The sequence below is a fragment of the Rhinolophus sinicus genome, linkage group LG02, assembly GCF_036562045.2.
Source record: "Rhinolophus sinicus isolate RSC01 linkage group LG02, ASM3656204v1, whole genome shotgun sequence".
Lineage (NCBI taxonomy): Eukaryota > Metazoa > Chordata > Mammalia > Chiroptera > Rhinolophidae > Rhinolophus > Rhinolophus sinicus.
Genome location: NC_133752.1, coordinates 179,671,603 through 179,698,016, shown reverse-complemented (window position 1 = coordinate 179,698,016; position 26,414 = coordinate 179,671,603). Strand labels below are relative to the sequence as shown.

The 26,414-nt window shown below is 38.0% G+C and overlaps 1 protein-coding gene across 2 annotated transcripts in view; it reads right to left on the bottom strand.

The window, feature by feature from the left end:
* The window catches only part of CFAP54 (cilia and flagella associated protein 54), a 252,306-nt gene that overhangs the window by 82,546 nt on the left and 143,346 nt on the right, over positions 1-26,414 (bottom strand). For both annotated transcript variants that reach the window (XM_019732067.2, XM_019732066.2), the window contains exons 40-48: positions 22,795-22,947; positions 20,494-20,688; positions 18,705-18,792; positions 18,217-18,426; positions 15,230-15,296; positions 13,433-13,615; positions 10,311-10,397; positions 5,149-5,271; positions 900-953 (exon numbers count right to left, since the gene is read on the bottom strand). In XM_019732067.2, the coding sequence (XP_019587626.2) occupies positions 900-953; positions 5,149-5,271; positions 10,311-10,397; positions 13,433-13,615; positions 15,230-15,296; positions 18,217-18,426; positions 18,705-18,792; positions 20,494-20,688; positions 22,795-22,947 (1,160 nt within the window). The remainder of the gene's footprint in view (positions 1-899; positions 954-5,148; positions 5,272-10,310; positions 10,398-13,432; positions 13,616-15,229; positions 15,297-18,216; positions 18,427-18,704; positions 18,793-20,493; positions 20,689-22,794; positions 22,948-26,414) is intronic.

Here is a 26,414-nt window from a genome sequence, read left to right as displayed (position 1 = left end):
GAGACTATAATGCTAAGAGAAATAAGTCAGACACAAAAAGTAGAGAACCATATGATTTCACTGATATGTGGTATATAAAACTAGAAACAACAAAAGAACAAGACAAACAAATGAAGAAACAAAAACTCATAGATGTAGACAATAGTTTAGCGGTTACCAGAGGGTAAGGGGGTGGGGGGCTCTAGAAGAGAGTAAACGGGATCTAATATATGGTGATGGAAAGAGAACTGACTCTGGGTGGTGAACACACAGTGTGAAATATATATATAATGTATTACAGAATTGTACACCTTAAATCTATGTAACTTTACTAACAATTGTCACCTCAATAACACTTAATTTAAATATACATATATATAAATACATATATATTAAATCAACATGTTGTACACCTTAAACCTACACAATGTTATATGTCAATTACATCTCAATGAAAAAAACTTTTTTAAATAAAAAAAGAAAAGAAAACCTTTCAAACCATTGGTTAAGAGGCAGTCTCATACTAGGGAAAAGGATACGAGTAAAAGCAGGATTGAACAAGTGGGCTACCACAAAATACACAAAATCCTTTTCTTACAAAGTCAGCCGTTATTGGATAAGTGATCAAGACAAATATCAAAGTTAGAGACTTGACATGGCTAGATGAGCAAACTGAATACACATGTGTAATTCAAAAATTTAGGAACAATAACTACTTGCCCGATCTGAAAACCAGACCAGTTTGGGGCCAATCTTACCTTTGGCCTCAGCATTTTGAGATAACCCATAATTAGAAATAGAAGAGCATATTACATAGAGGATTTTCAAAAACAAAGATTAGAACTACCAAATAGATAAAAAAAAAAGACTCAGAAGTTATCCACACTAAATATCGAATGTTTATAAACTGTTATCCTTACTTGTATATTTTCTTTATGAGTAAGAGGTTTTCCTGAGTCAAATGATTGAAATACCTGTCGAAATACAAAACATTAATGTTAGAAACAAGAGTATTGAGTGTTCTTTTAAATAAAACTGTCAATGTGTTCTAAACAAATTTTAAATATTTTAATGTAAAAGTACTACATGTTCTAGTCACAAAAGACAAGTACAGTAGAAAGAAGAAAGTAAAAATTACATAAATCAACTCTTTTAGGTCATCAATGTTAATATTTTGGTGTCTTTACTACCAATTTCTTTTTGATGTATTTTAAAATTGTATATATGGATTTATGTTCCTTTTCACTAAACATTACATCATAGTCATTTTCCCACACCATTAAATTATTCGTAAGCCTCAGTCTGAAAGCGAGGTAATGTTCCATCCTATGAATGACGTATAATAACCTCTTTTGTATCGTGACACATCTAAAAGGACTACTTCCCACCGTTTCCCCACCATATAGCCCTATTTAAATAACATGGGTGACTATTTTGTCTGTATTTCTGATTATCACCTTTGGATGGATTTCAGGAAGCAGAATTACAGGGTTATAAGAATATATTAAGAAAATTGAAAGGGACTGGCTTAATTTACACTTCCACCCACGTTTTATGAAAATGCCAGGATTACTACACTTTTAACAGCACTGAGCATTAGCACTTAAAAAAATGTTGACCAGTTTGAGGTAAAATTGCATACTCTTCAGAATGACTCTTTTTGTGGTTCTTTTCCTTTTTAGTGAATTGCTTGTTAATATGTTTGGCTCTAAACATAATGTTGCATTAGGAAATATTCCATTTATTTGCCACAGGAGATTGTTGTATCACTCTGGAGGGTATATCCCTCTTGGTACAGAAGGCCTTTTCTAAAAGGTGCCCCTTCATGGATGTCCACACTGATGCCCCACCCATATGCCGTAGGCCACCTGGAACGCACCAGCAGCTTCTGTGGAGAGGCCACTCCCATACGAATGGTATCCTGCTTCACTTGGACCTTTTCGCTGCAGGTATTCTGTGGCCACAAGAGCACTGAGGAGCCAGGAGTGGAGGGAGCATCCCGTACCAATAAGGGACTGTTCTAGCCAGTCTCGCCAAGGGTCCTGGTTATCTATACTGGTGACCTCATCAATGTTCCTGGAATGATTTTCCCCCTTTCCCTATTTGACTTTCTCACTCCTTCTCCATTCTTTCTGGAATCACCTCTCAAATATGCTAATTGCTCCAAAATTTTTGTCTCAGAAGCTGCTTTTGAGGGACCCCTAAACCAAGTGAGTGTGGGTGTATGTGTATGAGGGCACCCTGAAATGGAAGGCATTCTGTCCAGGGTGGGTTCCTGCCTGGCACTCTGAGCTTCCAGGATAGGCTCCAGCCACCCACGACCCTAAACTGGAATAAGTGGGTTGGAAATCATTATCTTACTTGTTTTTATTAATCTTTATTACACATATGTATAGCTCACATTTATTTCAATGTTTAATATTATAAGTGTTTTGGGTCTTTATTTAGAAGTCTGGTGATATTTGTTTTTATGACCAGAAATATGGCATAGGAACTTAACTTTTGTTTATATCAATTATGGTAAAATTGGTTTCATGATACCTCATTTCACCTAAAGTTGCAATTTCCAAGAACCTACTGATGACTTTAAGTAAGGACTTACTGTACTTCTTTTACAACTGAAATCGAATTCATTAATCCTTTCTTTAAATAACTAGCCTGTAGCCTAATACCACTGGCACCTATTTTAATTATAAATCCTGAACACATTTCCTCTTTAATTAAACTTTTTAAATTCCCAATTGAAGCTGCAAATTAACTTTGAGAATACAAAATTTGAAGTCACAATCCACTGGGAGACAATTCACCCACACTTGTGTCTTATGATAATTAGCTGATAAAAATGAAATTTGGAATTGACCTGTCAAAATTGGTTTCTGAACTGTTTATTTTGGTGAAAGCAGTGACCATTGAAAACTCCTTCTTGTTTCTCACTCTACCCAATTGACTTTCTGGATTCTAAATGTGGAGGACCCAAAGGGTCAGTCCTCTGACTTCTACTTTTTCCTATCTGCCTCGGTCCCCCGATGATTTCATCTAGTCCCATGACTGTAACTCTCTACGCTAATGCTCCCAAATGTACCTGAAGCCCCAACCCCTCCCCTGAATTCCAGATCATATACTCTCTGCACCTACCTGCACTGTATCTCCACCCGTATATCTACTAGAGATCTCATACTTGACATGTTTCACCCCTGCCCAGCAGTATTCCCCATCTCAATTCATGAAAACTTCTTCCTATCAGTTGAACACTGTAATCTTGTTTGACTCCTTTCTCTTCTATCCCACAACCAAACCATCATCTACAAATGTTCTACTTTCACAACATACCTAGTATTTGACCATTTTTCACTCTTTCCACCACCTTTACCCCAACCATTGTCCCATCTCACTCAGATTATATGCAAAGGCCTTCTAACTGGTCTCCCCATTTATCCCCATGCTCACCCACAGTCTAGCCCAAACAGCAAGGAAAGCAGGCCTTTGAAATTGAATACTTATCCTGTCCTTCCTCTGCTCACAGCTCTGCAAGATTTCCATCTCATTTAGAGTAAACTCCTGACCTGACCAAGCCCTGTGAGGTTCTACAGGACCTAGCTCCTGGGGCTGGCCCTCTTCTCCTCCTCAGCTTTCTGTCTGTCCAACCTCACTGGTCTCCCTGGTTTTCTTCAGCCACACCATGCAGGCATTCTCCCAGGTCCTTTGTCTATGCAGCTCCTCCTTTTGGGAAGGTTGCTCTCTTGAATTCTTCACCCTCAAAACTCCCAGATTTCCCAAAGCACTCTGACTAAAACAGCCACCTGTGACTCTGGTCACTCTGTCCCCCTAACTCAGCTGACTGTCCTCACAGCACATCATTGCCTGGCACATTTACGTGCTTCATACGTTTATTGTTTGCCTTCCTTACTGGACTGCCCACCAGGAAGGCTGTAACTATTTATCTCTTTACTGCCCCATCCCCATGCCTGGGATACTACCTGCATTCAGTAAACTCTCAATAAACACTTAAATAAATTAAAATATGATTTTAATAACAAAATGGAAACCATTTACAATAGGGAAAGGCTGTTGACTGAGAAGCAAGCCAGGAAATACTGCTAATTTTACTGAGGTAAGAAAATGAATTCATTCATGTCACAGAAAATAAACAAAACCCAACTGATTCCTCTATAAATAGACAGATACTTGTATACACACATACACATATCCTATTGCCTACTGAGCGTCCCTATTAGGATTTTCTGTAGATCTTACCCTATTACAATAATTATAATCATATTGAGAAATAGGCAGCTGTATTTCAGGGGAATATGTTGAATGCATTATATGTAAATATAATGTCAGCTTATGCAAATAATTTTCAAGACTTACATCCTATTCCCCAGCTTCTTTTAGGTTCTCAAAATTGGAATCCCATCAGCATGTAGCTGTCTGTCAGTTCCACTTCTCACACATGCAGTCTCCCCCAAGAAACTGACTTGTTATCTCCTTTTATTTTCTTTATTGCTGGCCCATGAGGGTCCAAGCATCTCCCTAAAACAAGATCACTCACTGATTTCCAGATCACCATGAAAACTGAAACACAGGAAAATAACAGCTCATTCTGATTTAAATATAAACGCCAGTATTCATTTTTAAGGAGGCTTCAGTTTACAATTTACAAATACACATTAAGCAAGCAACTTCCCAAAGTCATAAAAGATGAGACAAACTAGAGGAATGTTCTCTCCTTACAGAAATCAGGAGAAATTTGAACACAGGCTTAACACTTTCATATAAAGTATGTAAGTCAAAAACATCCAAATAAAACACGAGCGAGACTGTCTGAGTAAGAACACTAACCAGAAATTATACGATTAGACTCAACAGTCTAACAGTTAATGGCTGATGAATGCGTCTCCTGAAACAGTCCATGGTAACTATAGTACAGATTCAGAATTTCATTGTAAAAATCTCCTCCAAGACCACACTCCCTCCCCCCATGACATCCTTCCATTCCAGACAAGTGAAACCTTGTAAAAACCTGATGTTAGCTATAGCCATGCTTAACAATGAGGTCTGCCACACCAGAGACTTGTAAATACACGTTTGTGGACGCATTCCCTAGATTTTAGGAACGCAGCCTTCAAAAGGTAAAGAAATGGCTTTGAATCAAATCAGCAGGTTTACCTTCACTTTTCCAGCAGCTTTAGAACCAGCGGGTATTAAGGCAGGCATGTTTTTTCCATGAAAAATCTGGGACATCTCATGAAAGGCTTCAGAAAAGAATCTTAAATCTATAAGGACTTCTATCTTTAAAGGAAAGAAAAAAATGAATTTTTAAAATAAAACATTTTGTTTCACTTACAAAATAAAAACTTTAAAGAGAAAAATCACCACTGAGATCCAGAACTCCTGCTCAATGTTGGTAAACCTGTTATAAATTAAAGTTTAGTAAACAAGGGTAATGGAGATGCATGTGTATGTGTGTAAGCCAGTTTACATGTGCAATGGACTCAGTAAGAACTAATAAACAACAGCAGGCCACTGTTCAAAACAATGGACATCTGTCAGATGTGGCTACTTCATCACAGGCAAACACATAAAAATATGATAGGCATAGAAGAGTTAAAAATAATTGAATTTATTTCTGTGTTCCCATGGTGAATTATGGTCTAAAAGAAAAACCAAACCAAAACACTCCTGATGTTCTCTAACACTCTGAGGAGAGTCAAACACACCAGGGGATGAACTCCACAATGTATCAACATAGAGACGATTCATTTTCTTATCCATAATTAATGGGCACTGTCAATTTTAAAGACATATACTCAACAACATTAGTTAATTGTTAACTATACACTATGCAAGTCTCATTTTGAATATAACCCAGCAGGACTGTCAATCAGGAAATTATAGGAAGAAAATTTCTTGATCAAAATCATTTATTCATCTAACATGTTTATTGAACACCTTTTATTCACCAAGCCCTCTGGAGCTTACATTCCAGCACGATATATATATATATATATATATATATATATATATATATATCCAAATTTAAGGGATACATAAAGATATACACAGTAAGAGAAAGGGTAGAGGTTACTGATGAAATGTTCTTTTCAAAACTGTGGTCAAGAAGAACTTCCCTGAGGAAAAGAGAAGAGATTTGGGAATGATGTAAGGGAGAGAGACATGAAAATCTGCTGAAGGGACCTCAATTACAAAGGTCACATGGTGGCAGAAGCAGTCTAGCCACTTTGGTGTGCTCAAGGAACAGCCTGTGTGACTGGAGCTTAGGGAGAGAAGGAAAGAGGATTGGGAGGTAGGTGCGAATGGTGTCCTGTACAGCCAAGTGGGGGCTTGGGATTTTATTCTTGGGTGATAAAAAGTTAGTGGAAAGTTCGAACAGGGCAGGGCCCTAACCTAACTTACGTTTTGAAGACATCTAGTGACTTTCTAAAGAATAGAGAAGGATAAATTATGGAAGCAGGAAATGAAATACAAAATTAGATGAAAAAAATATATATATATACATACATACAGATGTATGTATACATAACATAGTAAAAATAAATTCAATTAATCCTCAACATGGATACCCATTTTACTCTCTCTTTTCCTTTAAGCACTATCTTAGAAATCTCAAGAGTGTATAAATTTGAAAGAAGTAAAAAGAAGGTAAGTTAGGGGAAAACAAGATGTGACAATAACATGAAAATAAATCATTAAAGATCAGGAGGGTATTTTTAATGGAGAAGAGAACACTTCTTGTCTATTGAGTTGCATACGTTGGTTCTGGCCTACGGCACCTTGGGTTCTAATCTTACTAGCGCTGTATCACATCAAAGAAGGCTCTTTCTGACTTCTCCATGAACATCTTTCTCATTGCTCCAGGGAGGAAACACTTCCTCATCTCTGTGTGAGGTTAGTCTCCGCTGGTCTGGACTATAAGATTGCTATACATGGACTACCTATAACTGTTAAGGCTACTTTGGGTTTCAGTTTATCACACTAATATGACCATCTGAAAAAGCAATGGTGACAATAATAGACCATATATTTTCAGAAATGACAAACACCATGAACACAAACAAGCCTGATCAAAAAAAAGAATTACCCATATATCAACCTTTCACTCACACAAATACAGAGCAAACGGTAGGTACCCCTTCCAGGAATGCTGGATATTTGGAGAGTGCAAATCTTTCAAGATGTTGGCAGTTCTAAAGTGAAGCCAGACAAGTTGATCGGAAAGAGGTCTTACAGCTTTCCCTGAAAGACATTAGCACACTATAGAAACTGAACAGGATGATCTATTGCTGTTTGATTTGTCAAAACATCATTGTTTGCTATTTCCCGACTATGACTTTTCTCTCTCAGTGAGTGGAAACTCACTGACCCCAATTTACTTCAGAAAGGTCAGGCAAACTCTGCTCACAGAGGCTGTCATTCCTTCTTTTGAAGGAACCATTGGTTGCCCTTTTTCATTACTTCTGTTAAAACACTAGTTGGGTTTTTCAGTCCTATTATGCCAGTAAGATCTCACTTCCATCTCAGTCTGCTCCTGACACTATTACCAGATACATCTGATCACTTCCTTCTCCTGAGCAAAATTCTGTAATTAATTCTCCCTGCCAACCCAAAGCTACAGAATGGGGTCGACGTTTCTTCACTGGCTTTTAAGCTACTCTAGAACAAAAACAGTTGTCAAGTGTTAACAATCCAATGAAAAAAAAATAGTGTTTTAACTAAAACTTTTCTTCTTTCAGTGCCTCTCCTGATCTCCTTCTGACATGTTATTAATGGTCGTCATGACCCTTCCATGGTTGCCTCTTAGCACAGACCACAATAAAACTGTCACCCAATTCTGATTCCACAGTCCCCTCATTCCTCCCATTGCTCAGCCTCCACATTATGTCTCAGTCTAGAATTCAAGATTGGGCCCCTCGCATTCCCCACATCACAGACCTCTGGTATTCTCATGTTATCTTCCCCAACCTCCCTATGCAAAACCTCCACTCCAGTCTAGGTGAACCACTGCTGCCCCCTAAAGAAGTCAATACTTTCTCACCTCTATATCTTTCACACTACTGTCTGCCAATAATGTCCACTTCTTCCTCTCTCCTGCTCAGTTACTTCTACTCTTCTCAAGCCTAAATCGCATCTACTTAGTGAAGCCTAGAAACTCAATGCCATGTTTCCCTCTTTAAAACTCCTGGAGACGGTGCTCATCATCCTCAATTAGAAACGACCAAGTGGCAGCAGCACAAGTTATTGTCTTGCATTTATGTCATTTCCTCTTCCCTATTTTCACATCCTTAGAAACAAGGACCATGGGTTACATTTCTTTGATTAGAGTTACTAACATGGTGCTTTTATTTAGGAGGTACTCAATAAATGCTGTTTCAGAGGTAAAGTAATAAACAGTTACCAAATATCTTCTAAGTGAGTTCCCACTAAACGCTAAAGAGAGTGTGGATAGTAGGCCCCTTGATAAATGTCTATAGATTTTAAATTCAATTCAGTAATTAATTACTGAATATCAAGAATATAAATGTATCACTCAAGATGTGATACAGAACTAAAAGATGAATAAATATAGGCCCAAGCCTCAAGAATTTTGCAATCGATGAGAAAGAAAAGATTGCATGCATTTTTTAAAAAGTGTTATTAGAATTCAAAAGCAGGAGAACTCTTAAGAGTTCAATTAACTCAAAAAGGGTGATCCAGAAATTCTCATTTATAACTTATTTATTCCTGAGTTAAAATATACTAAGAGTCAGCACCAGAATGTCTTTATTTAGAAACAGAATGCGATGGAATATTTGGGTCTGAAAACATAAGCCCAAGGGCAGAGTCTGGACGGAGAAACCAGTTTAAAAGAAGTCTAATTTTCCCTCATTAGAAAAAGGAAAAGATTTGGAGAAGAAGGGAAGAGTACATTTCCCAAAAAGGAGAAGGAGGGTTAAGCTAGTGGTATGTTGGAGCCCACTCACTCCCTACTGTAAGAGCTAATTGTGCACATCTTGTCCCAATTCCACATTCCACATTCAGTAACGCCCAGTTGGTAGGCTGAAGTCAGCTATCATGAGACCATTTACACCATGGAAAATGCAAATGCTACAAATCAGAGGTTTTTTTCTTTTTCTTTTTTTTTCTTTAGAGTGAGCTGTGAATCACTTACCAGCACACAGCTGACTAAGCCATGGTATGGGAAGCAAAAGCATGAGATGTCGGCCAAGAAATATTTTAAGTTCAGAATGTCAAAAATTCTATTTAAAAATTTTTTTGCCTCGACTTAAATTTCCCTGTGTTCCCAATTTTCAGTAAAGTCAAATATACCGTGTTTCCCCTAAAATAAGACCTAGTTGGAAAATCAGCTCTAATGTGTCTTTTGGAGCAAAAATTAATATAAGACCAGTCTTATTTTACTATAAGACCCAGTATGATATTATAATATAATATAATATAATATAATATAATATAATATAATATAATATAATATAATATGGGTCATATTAATTTTTGCTCCAAAAGACACATTAGAGCTGATTGTCTGGCTACGTCTTATTTTAGGGGAAACACGGTAGAAATAAAGGCCTTCGGTGAATATGTGTTGTGTGTGTTTATGGTTTATGTGTAAATGAGTGTGTGTGTGTGTGTGTGTGTGTGTGTGTGTGTGTTTAATATGGAATAGGGTTGAATTCCACATTAGCGATGAGGAAGTGCAGAATAGTAAGCAAATTTCCTGGATGTTGAGATGATCTGCCTACAAAACAAATTCAACAACAGTGGGAGCCTGAGACCATAGGTGACCAGGAAAAGGGGCAGAGAAAATGAGGTGCTTGAGGTTCCACGTGGGATTCAAGCCAACTGCACGTGAATCATGAAGGCAGAGACCCTCTGCTGATTTCTAGGTTCCAGAATTAATCATAATTTGGTGTCGGTGCAATGAAAAATTCTTGTATACCATGATATACATAAGTGTACTCAGCAAAAAACATTCACAGAAATGTCAGAAAACTGACTCTTTAAGTCTCCCGTCTTCCAGGAAACCAATCTTTCAGAAGTGGTCATCTCCAGGCTGACTGATGGTGGGTGAGCCTTGTTATCAGGTGGAGTTGTTTCTCACTTTACTGTGGCCCAAGTGTAAAATGATAACTTTTCTGACTTGCTCTTCCTCATAGTTCATTATAGTGATGGGCAAGTTTGGTTTTTTTTAAATATCAGTATAACACCATATTATTACCAGCTTATTATTATTATGAATATTAGAACCAAATTAATTCATGACAATATCTTTAATAGTTCAAGAATGGCAAATGTCTTGAAAGCTTGTTACATACCTTGAGGATTCTTGCTTCTAGATTTCTGACTAGGTCTTGGCAAACTCCGAAAACAAAATACTGGTACAATGCAAGGAGAGGCAGAACCTACCAACAGAAAACCATTTTATTTTTAAAACGTATTTTACCAAGTTAATAACATAATAATAAAATTTAGCCAAATAATATAGGAAATGTTATGCAAAACAGTGATTGATTTTTCCATGCTAGGAGATTGTACTGTTTGGTATAAGTGAAATGATCTACCTAGCGTATGCTTCATAATTTTATCAGCACTTTAATGTGCTATCAGGGACTTACAGTTTCAAATAGATGCCACTTGGTACCCAAACCCTAGGTTTCACATCTTTTTAAGATTGAAAAAGTGAAAATGCAATTATTTATCTTTCTTGAAAAAAATTAATTCAATATATATGCATGAATCACGAAGGCCTGTGGAAACATTCTAGCAAATGAGCTTTCAAATAAATGCAAAATTTAAAGCAAAGGAACTCATATCCATGTCCCTTGATAGCTTCTACTTATTCACCTCAATGTCAGCTGCTATTTGTATTCAATTGGAATATCCCTATCAGCAAAAAAATATTTATAATATGCCTACTATGTTTCAGGCACTGTTGAATAAGAACAAAATCTAACAAATCCCTGCCTTCATAGAACATATATTCTACTCATTGAAACCCACGCTTACGCTTCACATAATATTTTTATTTTACTAGAACTAACCCCAAGTTCAACTCTTCTGGAAATCATGGCTATATGCGAAGACTTAAAGACTATAATATTTCAATTGACCTAGCCACGCTCCAGTCAGAGACAGCTGTTGAGGGGACAGTTTTGCCTAGACTTCGGAACAGCTCCAGAGCTCAGTTCCTACAGCTGGCTCCTGCCCCACTAAGGGGAGATAAAGCAAGAAGGAGGTTTGGGATTCCTACTAATTAGCAAAATATTTCCCATGATTCCACGGCAGTGGATCCCATAGCAAACTTTTTATGTGACATCAGTCTCCTTAACCATCGGACTTCTGATGAAGGGTAGTGTAATACAAAGTGGAAACTGTTTACGTCCTGCAAGTTCAGCTAAGGAGACTCTAATTGTCAGTCAACTGGCAGCTGCTAATAGCAACACTTTTAAAAAGGATTAGAACTGATCTTAAATGATTTCAAACGTAATACATTTTTGTACAGTTATGTGCTACAAACATAACACAATACCTTTTTCTACAATTAATGCAGCTCAAAACAATGAGCTGTCTATTACCTTTGAGATTTTTCTTTAGTAAGAAATAAAACCACACCATTTTATTGCTGCCAATTGCTCGATTATTCAGAAAAATGTTCTCAATTTCTTAAGCTTCAGAGAGAAAAAAGCCTCATTTCTTTTCCAGTGCAGTGGTATGTATTATATATGAATGTGACAAGGCAGCTAAAGGTTACCCAAGGGATAGAACTATTTTCTAAATCCAGAAATGAGCCCCTGTAACAGTGAGAGGAGCACCGTTTTGTTATTTTTTTCTAATAAACAATTTCTTGCCAAATCTGCCAAGTGTTAAATGCATTTATCAGTCTCTTCACTTTAACACATAGCTTTATAATTTAACAACTCATAGCAGGGAGAAATAAATCTTTTCAATATAAGAAGAGAGAACGAATTTAGAACAAGAGAATAGAAAACAATATATGGGAAAAAAGAAAGCAGGTATGAAAAGTATGAAGAAAAGGGAAAGAAGCAGAAAAAGAGACAAAATAGATGTTAAAGAGCAAACAGGGAAACAAGAGAAACAAAAATAAAGGAAATGGCATCAAGGAGGAAAATAGGAAAAACAAGATAAAGGAGCAAAATACAAAACCACCAACAGGACATACTAACTTATTTTTAAAATGCAAGCAACTTCAAATGTATATATATATACATACATACATACATATATACATATATATGTATGTATATATGTATATAAATTTGAAGCTGCTTGCATTATACATATATATGTGCCAAAAATGTATACACATTTTAAGAAAGGAAAAAACTGTATTAAAACTGTAATACTCAATATATACCAATAACAAAAGATGAATACAAGTCATGTTTGACTTCTGCAATTACAAAAGGTGCTCAAAGTGGTTACTATCAGCATCCAGACACTTCTGATTATGGTGAACTAATGCTTGAGCAACATTGACAAAAGTGTCCACTTGTATACAGATATGTGTGTGTGTGTATATATATATGTATGTGTATATATATATATATATATATATATATATATATATATATATATATACCGTGTTTCCCCCAAAATAAGACCTAGCCAGACCATCAGCTCTAATGAGTCTTTTGGAGTAAAAATGAACATAAGACCTGGTCGTATTTTAATATAATATAAGACCGGGTGTTATATTAATTTTTACTCCAGAAGATGCATTAGAGCTACAGTCTGGCTAATGGTCTGGCTAGGTCTTATTTTCAGGGAAACATATAGAATATATATATATATATTCTATATATAGAGAGAGAAAGAGAGCGAGAGCGAGAGCGAGAGAGAGAGAGAGAGAGAGAGAGATTCATTTCCCCAAAGGAAAAGAGAATTGTATTGTGATATTTTTACTTCCTAGGATATTAAGAAGTGTCTGTCTTTTATTTCACAGTTAGAATCGGTTGTTCTCTTAGATGCACCCTTAACAAAGAAAAGACAAGAGACACAAAGATAAATTTATCTCAATAAAAAAATAGTCTCATAGTTTTGGTCATGGTATGACATGCGTGACTCACTGTAGTGAGTTACATGTGTACTAGATTCCTCTATTTGAGAATGTTTCACTAAACATTCTAATCAATATCACCACGTCTTAAGGGAAAAAAAAGAAAAAATACAGTAAAAAGAGAACAAAATCAAACAGACATTGCTTGTGGATGCAATGCAAAATGCGATGCAAACAACATCAAAGAAAGAATCTTAATTTATTTCATTTTGAAATACAGATAAGAATCCTGAATATAGAGTTTAAAAGTTAAACAAGAACCGACCGAAAGAATATTAGCAAATTTTGAAAAGAGTAAGCTAAGTGGGGCAAAAAAATACCACAGTGACTTAGATTTGTTGATTTTTACAAATTACTTACTATGATATTTTGCTTAGCAAAGTGCAGTTCGCGTATAATGTAATACAGGCTTGCAACTACAGAGCATATGTTAGCCCTGTAGCTATCTGAGAAGAGCTCGATTCCTGGGAGAAGCTGAGTGATTTCATACTGAGCATAGCAACGTTCAGCTTTGGGGTGAGGAAGCGTGGTTCTCAGCAAACCCTGATAATGGAAGAAAAGGTGAAATAAAGAGCTATAAATTGTATTTGTAACAATGAAACAGAAAGACAAGTACACACATTACTTCCTAAAGTGCTTAGCAGATGCCTATCACACTGGACCCTGTAATAAACAGTATTTATCATTCATATTATTATAGGTTGCAAATGCTTTTATTCCTTAAGATGGGCCTTTTAAATTCCATGGTCATTGAATATTTATTATTTTCAGAAGAAATTATCATTACTTAGGTTACCATTTGTTGGGAGGCAATTTTATATTAGGCACTATTGCAAAGTTCTTTACTTTTATTTTTGTATTAGTTTCCGGTGTACAAAGCAACATAATAGTTAGACATTTACTCCCCTTACAAAGTGATAACCCTCCTCTCCCAAGCTTCTACCCTTCTGACATCTTATATAATTGTCACAATGTTGCTAAATTCTTTATAAACGCTATCTCACTTAATCCTCATTTAACCCTCATTTAACTATCCCTACAAGGAAGGTTTATTATCCACTTACACACAGATTTTTTTCAATAAATACCTGCGCTGTTTTCGATCTGCCGTTGGGAGTCCATGGATGTGAAGAGCTGACAATGTGTATTGATTTATGCTTTTTTATATAGGGGACTTGAGAATCCACAGATTTTGGTATCTGTGGAGAACCCTGTAACCAATCCCCTAAGTGTTGGGGGCAACTAAGTGTTGGGGGAGTCAAAAGTTATATGCAGATTCTCGACTATGCCTCCAACCCTCCTGTTATTCAAGGGTCAACTATACTTATTTCCTAAAACATAAACAGCATTCTGAACAAAGAGTATCAGAATGTAAAAAAATGCAATATGAGGAGTGAGAATCAGGTAATCATTCCCTTTGCACCCTTGTGACATCTACCTCTTCCCTTTGAAGCACAGGCAAGAGGTGAATAGAACATAAGAAAATTGAAAACTCTAGCCTTACATTCAGAGAATACTTTTCCAAAGATCTTATCTATCCAGATTTCTTAAGCTATCAGACTCTTCTGATACACAGAGCAAGGGTGTCCGTCCTTCAAAGTAAACAGAACCTTTAGTAGGTTGAAAAGGTCCCGGCTACATTTCTGAATCTGAAAATGTCTTGTATTTCAGATAAAAGCTCCTTTCTTCTTCAGTAGAGTCAAACCCAGATCCTAAGAACTGCAAACACTCTATGTACTTCTGTAGTCATCAACTTACTTCTTGCTTTCATTATATGGTACATCATGCAATTGAACAAAGCTTTATTTAGAGATGACGTAATCCACGGCAACCCTTTGGAGCCAAACAGACTGACTTCGTTGCCTGCTAGCAACATGACCTTCCTAATGACAGCAGACTCAGTTGACTTCTCTGTAAAACTCTTTCTTCCATAGTCTAATGGAAAAACTGACTCTGCTGGATATTAAAGGTGCAACTGTCACACAGGTTCAGCCAAAGAAGGAAAGATGAGCTTATGATATTTAATCAAGATTCATGCTATTTTCCTACCTGAATATAAATAGAAATTTTATTTTATGAATATGATAAACTACTGCACTTTTTTTACTGACTAGTGAATGGTCATGCTACTATAGAAAGATACACAGAAAGTGTTACCTGAAAGAGTAATGCAGACAAAATGCAACAGTCAGTTCTCTTCTCAACATCCAACATCTTAATAAATCTAAATATGAAAAAGAAACAGATTCATAGACGATTTTTCAAAAATGTTTTTATATAAATACAACTCTAATACTCATAGATTTTCCAAAATGATAATAGTCTTTGCAATTCTAAAAGTGTTATTTTCTCATATAAGATCTAGAACACCAAAACACAAAAAATAAAATGAAGAGTCACCTATAATCCTACCACCTAAACATGATTACTGACCGGTAACATTTTGGTCAATGTCCTTCTAGATTTTCTTTCTATATAATTATATACACACATTAAGACTAGAATTATGCAATATGTATTATTTATAAACAAATTTTCCATTCATGGATATAATGAGCTAGATCATTATTTTACAGAACTTGAATATTTTTATCATATGTATGTACCATAATATAAAAACACTCATCTCCATTTTGATGTTTTCCAATGCTAAGATAAACATTGTTGTACCTACATTTTTGAGCACTTGTCCTATTAGTTCTACTGAATAAATCAGTAGAAGTGGAATTTTGGGGGGAAAGGAGATGCACAATTTTAAAGTTCTGGATGTGTATGGTTAAATAATTCCCTCCAAAAGATGGGTGTATTTTCTCACCAGCAGTATATTACGGACACATTGATGATATTAAGGCTCTAAGATTAAGGTGATGTCTCTGAAGTTACTACCGTCTCATTTTGTGTCCCTTAGAAGAGTTTGAGTTTTCTTTACATGGGTCTTGAAACTCACATTTCCAGCGATAAACCACATTACCTTCTTTTTAGTCTTATTTAGATAAAACCAGTCATCTTTACTATATTAACTTAATTAATTAATGTCTGAGTTCAGCTTCTCTGTGTGTCTATGAGAGTGTGGGGAGAAGAGTTTCTTCTACTCAAGGAGTCTCCAAGAACAGCCAAAGCCCCCGTAGCATCATATATCCTGTGGAAGTCAGACTCTGGCTGGATGACCAGGAAATTACTTTCCGTTGAAAATCAGGAGATAATAACTTCAGAGACTCAGAGAAGCTGAGGTGCCCAGTGGCAGGAATGCTATAGTGGTTCTTTTTCAAGCTGTGAGCTTTTCTCAGCTTTTCTAGTATTCTCTGCTGCCAAGCTCTACTAAGTCATAAGCTCAGACATGTGTGGGGATTGATTGATTGGTCAATTGTGTGTGTGTGTGTGTGTGTGTGTGTGTGTGTGCGCGCGCGCGTATGCATGTAAGGATGCGTTCCTTTCCAGATGTGCAAAAAAAGATCAAACCTGACAAAAATTTTAAAAATCTGTGCTGTTTAATACTTTTTAATGAGTTATTTCTTACTTCCCCTGCCCAAAGATGCTAATTTCTGGAAAACAATGTGATTATTAACTAGTTTTTTTTTTTTTTTTTAATTTGCTGTTCAGTTCAAAATACTATGCAAGTTTTGGCCCACACCCTATACATAAGCTAAAAATGTAACTGGAGAGGCGAAGGAAACCTGTACCTCTACTCCCTCCATACGTCTTACATTTTTCACAATAATCAAACATTTAAGATATTTGTGAATGTTAACCAGGTATAAGGTACTGTAATAGACTTTCACATGTTATGTGTGGTAGACTGAATAATGGCCCCCGAAAGATATCCACGTCCTCATTCCCCAAATCCATGAACATGTTACCTTACATAGCGAAAAAACCCAAAGACTTTGCAGATGTGATTAAATTAAGGACCTTACAATGGGGAGGTTATCCTGGATTATCCAGGTGGATTCAGTGTAATCACAGTGGTCCTTATAAAAGAGAGGCAGGAGGGTCAGAGAAGGAGATAGGTGGAAATGTGTGGGTGAGGAGTGAGCGAGGAGAGAGAAAGATGACAGGCAGTTGGTCCTGAAGACAGAAGATGAGCCATGAGCCAAGGAACGCAGCAGCCCTAGAAGCTGGAAAAAACAAGGAAACAGATTCTCCCGTAGAGCGCCTGGAGGGACAGTCCTTCCAACACATTGATTTTAGGTATTCTGACCTCCATAACGGTAAGATAGCAAATCTGTGTTGTTGTAAACCACTAACTTTGTGGTAACTTGTTATAGCAGCAGTAGGAAATTAATATGGTATGTGTGATGGGCTAAATGTTGTGTTCTTTCCTTCCCATCCATCAAATTCATATGTTGATTTCCTAACCCCCAGTACCTCCAAATGTGACTGTCCTTGAAGATAGGGTCTTTAAAGAGGTAATTAAGTTAAAATGAGGTCATTAGGATGGGCTATAATCTGATATGACTGGTACCCTCATAAGACGAGGACATTAGGACACAGACATGTGAGGACACAGCAAGAAGACAACCATCCAGAGATGATAAAAGAGACCTTGGAAGAAACCAACCCTGCCAACTCTGTGAACTTCTAGCCTCCAGAATTGTGAGAAATACATTTCTGTTGTTTAGGCCACCCAGTCTTTCGTACTTGATTGTAGCAGCCCTAGCAAACTAATACAGTTTGTCATGTAACTGTCCCCACCAGGGTTTAAAGATGAGGACATTGAGGCTCAGAAAGAATGAGTAACTTGCCAAGGGGTCACAGAGTTAGTAGGAGGCTCTTGAATTAGGCCCAAGTCGGCTGCCTCCACAGCACTATTCTTGCTCCCATACCAACTGTCCATTCCCGCATTCATTCATTCAACATGTAGTTACTGAATGCCAACTCCAAGGCACTCAGGATACATCGGTGTACAAAACAAAGATCTTTGCCCATGTGCTGCTCATATTCTGGGGGTGGGAGGTATTATAGAAAGAGGAGAGGGCCATAAACAATAAACATCACAAATAAATAAATGGTATAACCCTCTATGATATGGATGTAGCTGCAAGAATCCAGTGTGTTTAAGGCATGGCATTGTACTTGGCACAGGTGGGCACCCCACAAAAGGAAGCTATTAGCTATTATGCAGGTCATTCCATCATCACACTCACTGGGCTATCTTTGCTGATATAACCGCTCCTTGCAAACATCCCCAAATGCCAACTTTTGACAGAAATTCCTCACTGTAGTCTTTGGAACCGGGAGGTGAACAACTGTCGGTGGCACTGGTGAGCGAGGTGCCCAACTCTTTCCATGTATGTAGCACATCTTGTTTTCTGAATATGTCATCAAGAGCTTGACACCAACATTTAAAAGCAGCCCTAAAACAGAAACAGAGCATCCGGCAGTACATTTTCTGAGACCTATGTCAATGTTTCCAAAAGGGAAAGCAAATATACTAAAGAAACATTTTAATGAAAATCTATACCATTTATGCATTACTCATAACCATCTCTCAGGTAGCATTCGATGAATAAAATGTAGCAATATTATTGAAGAACTGAAATTTATGAAAGACAGTATTTTTTCACAGTAGTTTAAAAAAAATTTCAAACAAACAAAAACTTCTCCCTCATTCTATAGACTCCTAAAAATCTACCTTTTTTTTCCTGCGAAGGCAAGAAGACTTCCAAGTTCATGCAACGCTTGAACTTTAAGACTTCTTTGATTGCTGGCTTGGAGAACATCTGTATTTTAATCAAGTAAAAGAACAAATATCAACTCCTGGAAAATATTTCCTTTATATTCGCAAAATATTTGAAACTGCATTATTCCTTAACTGTGTACATAAGCAAACGGCAAGCTAGCAGTGCCTTCAAATGTCACACTATACACACACACACACACACACACACACACAGAAAGAGAGCAAACGATGTTTTCTATTTGAATATAGCAGAGTGGGAGATTGGATCTAACAGGGAGGAAAATGGAGAAAGCGAAATAAGAGTCAGGCAGGTAGAAATGGTTGAGAAGAGAAATGCAGAAATGGTGTGCGAGGGCTGGGTGCATATGGAAATGACATGTGTGGCGGGAGTATGGTTTTCCTGGGAGGGTGATGAAGGAGGTAGAGGTAAGTTTACAGAGGCTTCTGAATGCCTCATGGAAAAATGTGGACATTATCCTATAGCAGATGGGAAGCCTCGAAGGATTGTTTCTGAGCTGGATGTGACAAGATCACAGCCTATCAGCTTCTTCCTTTTCCTTTTACCCAATCGCAAAAAAAAAAGCGTATCTTTAATATCACCTCAATTTTTTTCTCATGGAGGGTGTTCTGATAAATGCATGCATTCAGGATATGTAGCCAAAAAATCCCAACCGACATGGCAATGGTTTCTAATGAGGGCACTCCGGTCCCCATAGGGTATTTTAAAAATCTAAGGAAAGGTTTTTCGTTTGTTTCCAATGGGGCATCTTCTGGTATTTCATGGGTAAAGACCCGAGAAACCGGATGGCCTGTAATGCACAGAACCTTGTCCCTCAGTGAAGAAAAGGGTGAGAAACCTCTTTCTAATTATCTAATATCTAACTTCATTTTACACATAAAAAGGGCATATGTGCATATTTTCCAACTGCTCTAAATTTTTCAGAAATGCAACCACTAACTGTAGTTCTCTGTTTTGTTCAGATCTTCATTTAGATTTATTTGCCATTTTAGAAAATCATGTCACCAAAATTAACAGTGCTGGATACTACATGCCACCAATATAAACATACCGGAACCACTCTGCATTTGCAGCTGTCACATTCCTGGGGACCTTACATGCAAGATACGAGCATTGGGCTGCTTCACTGTACCTTCTACTGCTTGAGTACTTACATGCAAACAATAGCTTCTTTTATTACAAAGTGATTTTGTCTGACTTATCCTTTATTTTATATTTAGAGCATCATATGGATTTAGGGGAAACAAAACATGTAGGAAGACTATATTAAATATAAATTTTATTCCAGGAGTAAAGGGGAAATTACAAAATGTCTGTTATAAAAATGGGAGACGTTGGGTCTACAACATAGGTTGAGTATACACTGCTGAGTTTGTAAAAGCCAAATCAAGCAGAAAGGCAAGGAAAATGAAATCAGCTGGGGCAGAGCAAAAGAACTTGACAGTGGCCATATCCCAACAAGCGGTTCACAGATACAGTTAAAGGGGAATGGACAGAAGGGTGGCCTTGAATCTCGCAATGGTGACAGCCAGGCTGGGAAAGTGGGTAACAGGAGATGCTGGAAGCATCTTGTCTTGACACTGTAACGTCACTGCTACAAGGGTCTGATGAAAGAGCCTCTGTTTAAGCTCTTTCGTATCGATAACATGTAAAGGCCAAATGTAATCTCAACATTCATGCAGACAATCATATTGACAATGAATGCGTAATAATAAATCTTACCAATAGTTCCATAATAAGAAGAAATTACAAGTCCAAGTTGTGAATAGGGAAGTTTGCTTTTCTCCACTGAACTAAAAACTCTGAAGTGTTCCTGAGAAAGGTCAGGAGGTGTGGGCATATGCATCTCTTCTGCCCCCAGGCAAAAGTCCACCTTTCCAGAAGCAAATTTTGAATTGTTTATACCTCCTTTGTCTCCTAAATTCATGAAAGAAAAAAAAAGGAAAGGAAATTTAGAATAGAAAAAGAAAGGAAGCTGATTGGGAAGAAAGGAGTAGAAGAAATGGAAAGGGACAAGAAAGGAAAGGTTTTGTAATATATAGCTGAGGCTTATTTGCAGTCTGAGGGGCATTGTTTCCTTCAATTTAGAATAATTTCTGAAGAGCCCAGGAGAGTATGGATGGGCTCTATATTCAAGTTGTTAAATAAAGAACATTACAGAGGAGCGGTTTGCCAGAATGTAAATGTTGAGATAATGCTTTGCTTCTGTGGGGATTGGTGGAAGTTACATTGTTTGGGTTTGCCCTTTTTTAAGAGCTTCCACCATGAAGACGTTGATTTGCCGCTGGGATAGAGACCTCTGGGATAGAAGCAACACATAGGTAGTTCTGACATGAGGGGGAAAACTGGGAATGAGCTGCCTCTTTCTTATAAGATCAGAGAACACACAGGAAAAAACAAAAAAGGAAAAATATTCTAGGGAAAGTAGTCAAAGGTTGCTGAGAGACAGAAGCAATCGTCTATAGTCCAAAGACTAGGGATAAACTGCTGAGAATATTTTGGTATATGTTACATGCCTTTGAGTTGGCTCTGACTCTGGCGACCCTGTGAATGAGTGACGTCCACAGTGTCCTGTCCTCACCAGCCCTGCTCAGCTCACGCCTATGGCTCCTTTAACGGAGTCAGTCCATCTCATACTTGTTCTTCCTCTTTCCTGATGCTGCCTATATTTCCTAGCATTACTGTCTTTTCCAAAGGCCCCTGCCTTCTCATGATGTGCTGGAAGTAGGACAGCTTCAGTTTTGTAATTTTTGCCTCCAGCAGTGTTTCAGGCTTAATTTGCTCTCGGACCCACTTGTCGTCTTCCTGGCCGTCCAGGGTATCTGTAGTGCTCTTCTCCGAAACCATATTTCAAATAAATATTTAATTCATATTTCAAGTGAATATTTTGGTACCAGGTCAGATTCAGAGTGAATTGGTGTAAACCATTTTTAGGAATTTTATCTCCTTTATTTAACTTATTCCCTTAACCATCGTTAATGCATGCCGTAATTGAGAAAAGTTCAAACATGATATGGGGAGTTAATGTAATGTAATGTGAGTCAGTAGAAAATACAATGAAAAACTGTGGGGACATATCATAACAAGTGCTTTTTGCAGGGGGCAGCAATAACATGTACAACATACATACGTATATACACATATACATCCATAAATACATAAAACTTCAGTCAGTGGTTGTAAAAAAAATTGATCAGATTTCTAAAAGATCAATTCAGTGGATATTAGCATCTTAATTAGATGTTTAAATCTACTTTTAATAACTTTAAGGTATAATTATTTTAAGTTTATTAATTTAAGTTTATTCTTTAAGCTTATTTTGACTATTCTGATAAATATGAACAGCAAGAATCATAAACATAAATTAAGATTTTAAAAAATTTAAATAACCTAAATATAAGTAAATTTGAGCATACTCTTCTTTGAGGTTACCACTTAACCACTCAAAACCGTATTTTGATTAAGTTCAGAAATCAATAGATGTTGAGAAAGGAGAAAACAAATAAATGTAATGTAACCAATGACAGTATCTTGTTTTATGTTAAAAAAATCTCTAAGAGCAAAACCTATGGCGCTAATAAGAAATTTTATTGATGCTTATGTTAAAATGCATCCATTTCTTTGACACTGATAAAGTAGTATTTTAGTAAAAGTTTCTATATCGTTAATTCAGTATCAGTCAACTCATCTACTTATGAAAATTAAACAAAACTATAGCCATACAGGCAAAGAAAATGATAAGAACACAGAGGTACAGAATCAAAAAATTAACAAGTATTATTTGTGTATCTACTCTATATAATGGGGTATTGTAGTTTCACAGACAGCATAAAAGCAGATGAGTGAGACAGTGCCCTGGTTGGCATAGTGTTATAGAGAGAAGATCCAATCCACTAGGCAAGAAGGAGAAAGTGAAAGGCAGCAGTGAGGGGGCATGGAGGCACCTATGGCAGAATACAGTAGATCCGCAGGGTGGTATCCCCACATAAACAAAGAGTAACTGATATAAAGGAAGTCTTTTACCTTGTGTCTGGGCAAGAAATAATGAAAGCAACTTTCTGCTGTGTCGGATTGATCTGTTATGATATTTGGATTTTTCCAAGGTCTCTCTAAAGCATCTCAAAGTGTCTGTCACATCCACAGGCACACAGACGAGCTCTTTGGCTTGGCTGTATTCTGAAAGGAACGGGAAGAGTAATACTGGGGATGAAATGCTGCAGCAAGCCAACTAGTAGTGAAAGATTCTAATTCAGAGAATTCTTGGTGCCAAACTAAAGCTGCTAAATTCAAAGCCCCCGAGTCTGTAGCAGGTGTTTCAACATTCAAATCAAATTTTTTTGGTATGTTTGAAAGTTCTTAAAAAAAAAGAAAGAAAGAAAAAAGTTAGGAAACTTTTGATTCTTATGAAATGCAAAATACTTTAGATCTTGCCAATTTTCCTTATGAAGCGTCTACTTTTTCCTTTTTTTTTTTTTTTTGCTGATCATAAAAGATGAAATAATCTACTCTTTTCAGCATCCTCTTCAAAGTCAGGGTACCTTGGGAAAGAGATGAAAGGAAGAAACAAAAAAGCTTGGAGATGGCCAACTGCTCTCTTAAGGAAAAGCCAGTTTTCTAATCTTGGAGGATGCAGAAGAGAGGAAGATGGGGCCACAAATGGGTATGAAACCAACAAACAGCCCTGAAAAATGGCTAGAAAGGGGAGATGGTGGCAGAGAGTTGCTATGAGGACTCTGGAAAGGAAATGACCATACAGGACCTAGGTTGCAGATTTGCGACATGCAACAAGAGGCAGGCATATGAGAAAGAAGAATTACAGAGTTTAGATGAATAACAAAGGAATTTACTTCTTCAACAAGTTGAACAGGTCAAATACCCCTATAAAACCTGAGGTCTTGATAGTACAGCAACTTGCTAGGGAACAGAGCTAATAGAGGTTAAGAGGCAAGGCCTGTGCCCTTGAGAGTTTACAGTCTAGCTGAAGATATGAAGCCTGCCATCACTGGAGCATTAATATGACATTTACAGAGAGTGTCTGATTACATGCTAAGATGAGGGAAAGACAGAGGAGCGAGATCAGGGTAGGGAGGAAAGGAGGAGCTAGAAAAACTTCATGGAGGAGAAGATGTGCTGGCTGTGTTTTAGAAGATAAGGAAGATTTGATTGGGAAGAAAGAGGCAAGGGGTTTTTTCAGATAGAATAAGAACAGCTGAGTTGATTGAGCACTTACACTATACCAGGAACTATTCAAAGTAATTTATGGACATAGTCACATCAAACCCTAAAAGCAACCATAAGAGGTATGTACCATTATATCCTCATTTTACAGATGAGGAAAAGAAGGCACAGAGAAGCCTGGTAGCCTCCCTTGGGTCACAGAACAAGTCTGTGCAAGGAGAGGTATGGCAGCAGGAGGAAGGGCGGTGCTTTAGGGCACGGTGAGATGACATGACCAGTCCTGTTGAACAAAGAAGGGTTGCCAGAGGCCTGAAGCCCTCACTGGGTAAGTGGCCCTCCTTCTCTCTAAAGGGGAGCTGAGCAAGGGCTTTGACCAGGACCTTGACAGAAAGATTGGTATTTTAGGAAGAGTCAGCCAGCAGTTGCATGCACAGCAGACTGCAACAGAAAGAGGTTGGTGACTGAGAGACTGTGACAACATTGTGTGGTTTGATCTTGAGTGAAGTAACAGCAATGGAAACAAGGGAGGGACACAGGGAACTTTCCAACGTTAGAATCAACAGGAGAGTGGTTAATGGGCTATGTGGCAAAATATAAAAAGGGCATGGAAATTACCTCTTCCCCATTCTTTAAGGGCCAATGACCTTGCTTCCTACTTCACTAGAAAAAAATGAAAGCAATCCAAAGGGATTTTTCCACAAGGCCCCACCACTCTATCCATCCAGTCCCCAACATCTGTGCCCATCTCTACACCTCCAGGGCATTACTCCAGCAGTTCTCTCTCTCCAAAACATGATTTTTTCCCTCTGCTGAATCATTCCCAATAGCATATTTTGCTGTTTTTCACCTATCTTTAAAAAAAAAAAATTAATTTCATGTTCATTGCAGCATTATTTACAATAGCCAAGACAAGGAAACAACCCAAGTATCCATTGATGAATGAATGGATAAGGCAAATGGGATACACACACACACACACTGAAATGAAAAAGAAGGAAATCTTGCTATTTGTGACCACATGGGTGGAACTTGAGGGTATTATGCTAAGTGAAACAAGTCAGATAGAGAAAGACAAATACTGTATGATCTCATTTAAATGTGGAATTTAAATAAACCAAATATAGATTCAAGATGGCAGAATAGGTAAGTGCTGTGCTTACCTCCTATCACAACCACATCAAAATTACAACTAAACTACAAAACAATCATCAGTGAGTATCACCTGAAGTCTAGCTGAACTGAAGACCTACAACTAAGGACATACAGAAGAAGCCACCTTGAGACTGGTAGGAGGGGCAGAGATGTGGAATGGGCTGGTCCCACACCCATGCGTGACCATAAAAATTGGGAGGAATATCTTGCTGCAGAGGTCCCCCCAGAGGAATAATGGGTTCCAGCCCTACACAGGCTCCACAGCCCAGGGTTCCAGTACTGGGTAGAGAAGTCCCCATAACTCATGGCTGTGAAAACCAGTAGAGATTGTGGCTGTATAAGATGAGAGTGGCTGCAGTCCCAGAAGCTCCTCGTAAAGGGCTTTCACACAGACTTAATCACTGATGAACTTACTCGCTCTGAGCTCCAGCACTGGGGAAATAGCTCAAAAGACGTCAGGGACGTAAAGGGAAGAAGTGAATTGTCTGGCTCTAGGGCAAGGGCTGGAGGGGCAGCTATCAACTAAATGCAGGTGCTGGCAGAAGCCATTGTTTCTTTGTTGAGCCCTCTCCAATCCCAGCATGCAGATGCTGGTGGCTGTCATATTTGCCTGGCTATGTTAGCCACCATCAACCTGGCTAATGCTTCATTCACTCCACCCTGGTGATTCTGAGACCCCACCTCACCCAACTTTCAGGCACACCAAAGCCACTTCTAGTGCATGCTGCAGACTTTCCTAAAACCTCTCAAAAGTTCACAAAACCAAAACAAGCAGCATCTGACTTTGGCATGTCCTGTACCTCTGGCTGAGATGCCCTAAGCTGGGCACTAGCAACAGCTGGCCTCAGTTTAATTCTTGGCCTCTCAAGGTACCTCCAAGCCCAGCATGGGTGGCAGACATCTGTGAATTGCTTTGTGGAACATGCCAGGTGACCACAGGTAGGGCACAAACTGCAGCTGAACTTGACCTGCAGCTGGTCCCCTCCCAGGAAGCCCTCGGTCTGGCACGCCCAGTGGCCAGCTTCAGACCAAGCCAGAGCATCACTCAGCTGCTTCCAAGGATGACACACACAAAGGGCAGACTGGGCAGGCACCAGAGCCCTGCTAAAGTGAATCCTGCTCTGTAGGGTCAGCCCCTGTACCACAACTCCTACACTGTAGAGATGGCCAGTCCTCACAACCAACCAGCCTGAGGCTCAATCCCTTCCACTAATGTGCAAACAGCAACCAAGGCTCAACTACAACAGGAGGGCACACACAACCCACATGAGGGACACACCTGGAGCACTCAGCTCTGGTGATCAGGGAGACAG